Raw genomic sequence first — 5,729 nt, 5'->3', positions numbered from 1 at the left:
AATGAGTTCAGCATAGTATAACTTAAGAATGGGCACGTGAATAGCCCACTAATAGCCCTAAGAAACATGTAATGGGTGCTGGATAGACACCATGATGCTATATTGTATCTCGGTGAGTTCTGTACCATTTTCCACCAAATCAGTGTTGATTACCAGCTATTTGCTGTCAATTTTAGGGCCTGAAGAGACAAGAGGCATCTGCCATCATATTTTTGAGAGATCTGTCATGCTAAGTTTCAGCAGGAGGGTGTACTCTATCTTCATGAGTTCTCCATCATTCTCCTTCGTTAAAGGCTCGTTTACAACGTATTCTAGTGTCGTTTGAAGGTCCCAAAAAGACGAGAGGTTCGCATGTCTGCGTTCCGGAGATATGTTGCATTTTCTGTTTGGGGGGGCAAGTACACTAGGTCGGTCAAATTTCCATCGTTTCTTATGATCTAAGGCTCGTTTACAATCTACTATAGTGTTGTTTGAAGGTCCCGAAAAGACGAGAGGTTTCCGTGTCCACGCTCTCAAGATATTCCATATTTTCTGGTTTTGGGGGGGTTAAGCTCTATCTCGGTCAATTCTTTACCTTTTTTTATCATTGAGGGCTCGTTTACAACGTATTCTAGTGTCGTTTGAAGGTCCCAAAGAGATGAGAGGTTTGCGTGTCTGCGTTCCAGAGATATGTTGCATTTTCTGTTTGGGGGGGCAAGTACACTAGGTCAGTCAAATTTCCATTGTTTCTTATAATCTAAGGCTCATTTACAATCTACTATACATCAGCAAGATAGCACATTGTTTGGTGGTGCTTGTGACAGTTGGCGCATTTGAGCTGCTTGCGAAACACAGAAAAATCGGCCAAGCATTCCAAGTTCAATCCCAACCCAGACCAAAATTTTCCAAAAAACCCCAATTCAGCCAAGACCTCAATTCAAGGTAACTACTGCAAGCTAAACAAGTTTTATTACAATGTGGTACTACATGTTAAAAGCAAATTTCATGAGCATGGTGATCAGCATACTTATTGACAAAGTATGATTCAAACGCATCAAGTGAATAAGAAAAATGGAAGTCAAACGGAAGAACATCCTGCCCAAAAACAGGTAAGAGGTTTGCACTATGAAGGAAAGTGTCAAGGTGGAGAATGGAAACAATATGTTGACCATTCCGGTATGTCTAGTGATTGTCACGGGTTTCGTGACCCGTACGGGTTGCGGGTAAGGGTATGTGAGGGTACGGGTACGGGTTGGATTTATCTGACCCTCGCTGTACCCGTACCCTCAGCGCGGGTTGGCGGGTACCCGTAGTTATACCCGCACCCAAATCAGACGTCGGCGTTTGCCGACAAACGTTGACGCGCATCAACAGCAGCCCACAACACGGAACCACCACGATGCCCACCCACCACCACTTTCACCAATGACGACCACCCTTGCCAGTGACAACAACTACCCTCGCCAACCACCCTGGCACGGCCCATTACCACAAGACCAACACTACAATGCCACGTCACCAGCCGACAAGCACCCACCAGATCGATGCGAGGTGACGACAATGAAGCGGCACATTAACAGCACGGCTACAAGATGGCATGGCATGAAAACAGAGTGGTACGCTCTTATTTTCTAATTACTAACTACTCCATGTCTGGCAACTGCTCGGGATGAGCACAAAAGGCAGGCATGTATCCCGCCTACTGCCGCATCCCTTGCAGAAGCCAAAGCCGCCGTTCGCCACACCCTATCACAGGGCAAGGCTGGCCCCCCGTTTTGCACCCAACGCCTGTCCGTCAACTCCCCTTACCACGTGGTAAGTAACCCCCATCCCACACTTCTCCAACTCACCTTGCTGAGACACAGGACAACGACAACACAATGAAGAAGACACAGGAAGACCAGACGACGATACGGCACGACAATGATTTGACAACGACGACACATCACGACGTCTACGACCCGACAGCAACAAAACGGCACAACAACGTGGAGTGACAACACAAACGGTGCACACGACAACGAGCAGACCAGGGCACATGCCGAGAGGCAACGACAATGTGCCACGTCGTGGCAACCAAACGACGAACAACGTTCGTCGTTGTTTACTCTAGGACTGCACAGTGAGTATCCCCCATCCCACGTTCATCCGAACCTACCTCACTGAGACACAGGACAATGACGGAACGACAACGTGGGAGGACAACGTCGCGATGAGGAGCACACAGTACAAGGACACGGGACGACAACACTACGAGGATATGGTGAGTACCCCCCCTCCCACGTTCGTCCCCACTCACTTCGCTGAGACACAGGATGACGGCGGAACAGCGACGTGGGACGACGACGATGAGGACACGGGACAACTACGACCCGATGAAGAGTCACAAACAACTCGGCGAAGATGCGACGACGAGGACACAGTACAACGATGGGACAAGGACGCCGTGGAACGACGACACCGACCATTATCATTACAGTGGGATAAGGGTTATTCGAGGGATTTGGAGAGGGAGCGCTTGTTGATGGTGGTTCACTCGAGACGTGATGATGACCATTGTAGCTGTGCGGGCCTGCATACTTACATGTACCTAATATATAGTACTTGTAAAATATACCTGTCCTGCCAAACCCGCCAGACCCTCCAAACCCGCCAAACCCGCCAAACCCTCAACCCATACCCTCCAAAACCCATACCCGCAGCTGCGGGTACGGGTTTCTGTGGGTAAGGGTACGGGTAAGGCTAGAAAGACCCGGGGGTTACCCGTGACAATCACTAGGTATGTCTCAGGTCGAACCTTCCACATCCCTGTTTCCGAATTGGGTGCCGCGCCCACATGTTTGAACCAATCGACGAGCGCACATGGGTATGTCTTCCCATCATACTCAAATGAAAAGAGAAGTTTTACCCAGACCACACTCATCCCCCTCATGCCCGGCTTGTCTTGGTCCTCAACTACTAACGCGCAATCGTGTCGTGGCCTGTGCTTTCGCCAAGATGGAGTGGACCGTCCATGCTCAGTTCGCATGCCCCGAATGCCTGACTCATCGCTTGGTGCATAGAAGGTGGCGACGGCGGAGTGAAAGACAGACACCTTGCTTGTTGGATATGGGCATTGCTGAATGGGTATGTCGGCTGATGAGGTGCCGTCGTCTGTGTGGAGTTGGTCATAGAGGAAACATCGGGTAAGTTCAATGAGTGGAGGGCAGCTGATGTGGTTGGCCAACTCAGCAAGGCAGCGTGGATAAGCTTGTACTAGAAAGTATGGATTAGTGACAGCAAAGTAGTAGAGATTGAAAGAAAACTTACTTCGGGTTCTTGCCAGTGCAACATTCCCAGTCACATACTCCTCAATGATGCCAGTGTCCTCGTCATTGTCGCCGAGGGGTATGGTAGGTTTTGGAGGTGGCAAATGGGAAGGGGGAAGCATCCGACGCTCAACAAAATCCGCGCATGCTCGAAGGAGCTTGTCCAGCCGCTGATTGGTAAGCAGCATCTGCCCCAAAGCTTTGTAGCGATTTGAACAATGCCAAGGCCATTTGACAGCGGTAATGTGGCGGGACTCAGTGATTGATGAACATAGCCCACCAGGAGCCCCAAACTCCTGGATTTGATGGATGAGGTGGACAAGAGAGTGTTGGCAGGGGAGTGGTAGCTACCACTTTTATGATAAAATACAGGCAAGTGCCTGCACACCGACATCCACACTGCCTAATGAATTTATGAAATGAGAAGAGTAGGCAAAACTTATGAAATGTATTTCATTTCTTTACCAGTGCTTCTCATGACTATTTCATAACTGTCCTGAGACATATTTCAATACTACTTCATTGCAATTTCATTACTGCCTGGCCTTCCATTTCATTGTCTACCCAGCATTGTTTCATTGCTATTTCATTCTTGCCTGACTTTTAATTTCATTGCCTACCCAGCCTTATTTCATTGCCTTTTCATATCCTTGCCTGGGCTACTTCATATTCATTTCATATCCCTGCCTGGACAATTTCATATCCCTGCCTGGGCAGTCTCATATCCCTGCCTGGGCAATTTCATATCCTTGCCTGGGCAGTCTCATATCCCTGCCTGGGCAATTTCATATCCTTGCCTGAGCAATCTCATATCCCTGCCTGGGCTACTTCATATTCATTTCATTTCTTGCCTTAGGCAATTTCATATCCCTTCCTGCATAATTTCATATCCCTGCCTGGGCAATTTCATATCCTTGCCTTTGCAATCTCATATCCCTGCCTGGGCTATTTCATACCTACCCTACTGCATTTATCATTGCCCCCTCAGAATGTCAGGCACTGCCTTCAGGGTCTATTTCAGGGTCCATCCCAAAGAGGAAACATCACCTGGTTTGACCAAAAGTGAAGAAAACCAAGAGGAGAATGTTTTTACCTATCAGGGTCCATATAATGGGATGTTGGGATGTTGGTCACATGACCAATTACCAAAAATGGTCAAAAATGAAAGTTGTAGCCCTACACTATAGCTTCCCGAATCTGTTTGAATTATGTTCTGAAGTGCTCCCATTGTGAAGATATGAGGTAAAAGATTTTCAAAAGTGTTGCTTCTTTTTTGTGTTTTTTTTTGTTGCATTTTTCTCCATGAAAACCAAACCAAACAACATGATTTCAGTATATTTGGAAAGCTAAAAAAAAAGGGCTACAATTATTGTATCGTGGGAAAAATGACCAAAAAAGGAAGATGCATGCCCTAGAAAAGAAATTGACACTGATAGACTATAATAGTCAGATATAGACTACCATAACTACCAAAAAGTCAGACATAGACTACAAAGTTTACTAATAGCCAGACTTAGACTACAAGGTTTACTGATAGACTACAAAAGTCAGACTTAGACTACAAAGTTTACTGATACACTACAAAAGTTGGATATAGACTACAAAGTACACTACAAATAACTACAAAAGTCAGACATAGACTACAATGTTTACTGATACACAAAAGACTACAAAAGTCAGACTTAGACTACAAATTTTACTGATAGACTACAAAAGACCACAAAAGTCGGACATAGACTACACAGTTTACTGATAGACTACAAAGTATACTGATAAACTACAAAAGACTACAAAAGTCGGACTTAGACTACAAGGTTTACTGATAGACTACAAAAGACCACAAAAGTCAAAAACTTGTACTTAGACTACCAAGTTAGTAGTGTCCGCTTTTTGAGACTACAAAAGTTTGTAGTGTGCGCTTTTTCATTAGAAAACTTTGTAGTGTCCGCTTTTTGGGACTACAAAAGTTTGTAGTTGACATGTAGTTTATGGTGTTCTTGGCTCTGTCCAGATTATGGGGGTGAGGTTGAAGGGTTGACATGATCTTACTTACATATTACTAATGCTGCTGCATTAGTTTTTGACATCATGCACAAGTTGTCTTCACATTAGGAAAGGCTATCCTATGCCTTCATAATGGCACCTACTGTCCTATCTCAAAATATAATTATTATAAGTTCATGTGGAGATATGGCTAAAGGAATACCATGACTTTACATATTGCTATTGCCAATCACCACTTTTTGACATCATGGCCAAGTTGGCTTTCACATCAGGACAGGCTATTCTCTGCTTTCACATTGATAGTTACTGCTCTGTCTGCTGTCACATTGATAGCTACTGGCCTGTCCCAAACTTTGATATCAGCTCTTTGAGGGCTATAGAATGATGGGCTGATTCATCCTTGGAGGTGTCCTTAAGTTAGGTCATGTTGTAAGTGAC

At 45.6% G+C, this 5,729-nt stretch overlaps 1 protein-coding gene across 1 annotated transcript; it reads left to right on the top strand.

Moving 5' to 3' along the window:
- Positions 1 to 1,050: 1,050 nt before the first annotated feature.
- LACBIDRAFT_322397 (uncharacterized protein) lies at positions 1,051 to 3,522 on the top strand (the record flags this gene model as incomplete). The annotated part of the gene is made up of 13 exons (XM_001875914.1): positions 1,051 to 1,088; positions 1,166 to 1,208; positions 1,270 to 1,595; positions 1,662 to 1,794; positions 1,948 to 2,101; positions 2,180 to 2,242; positions 2,310 to 2,543; positions 2,581 to 2,715; positions 2,770 to 2,845; positions 2,892 to 3,105; positions 3,153 to 3,164; positions 3,305 to 3,371; positions 3,473 to 3,522. The coding sequence occupies 13 exons, from the start codon at positions 1,051 to 1,053 to the stop codon at positions 3,520 to 3,522; spliced, it is 1,545 nt and encodes a 514-aa protein (XP_001875949.1).
- Positions 3,523 to 5,729: the final 2,207 nt, after the last annotated feature.

This window comes from Laccaria bicolor, genomic scaffold, assembly GCF_000143565.1.
Source record: "Laccaria bicolor S238N-H82 LACBIscaffold_3 genomic scaffold, whole genome shotgun sequence".
In the NCBI taxonomy this organism is placed as follows: domain Eukaryota; kingdom Fungi; phylum Basidiomycota; class Agaricomycetes; order Agaricales; family Hydnangiaceae; genus Laccaria; species Laccaria bicolor.
The sequence above is the reverse complement of the archived record's forward strand: the minus strand, read 5'-3'. Positions and strand labels throughout refer to the sequence as shown.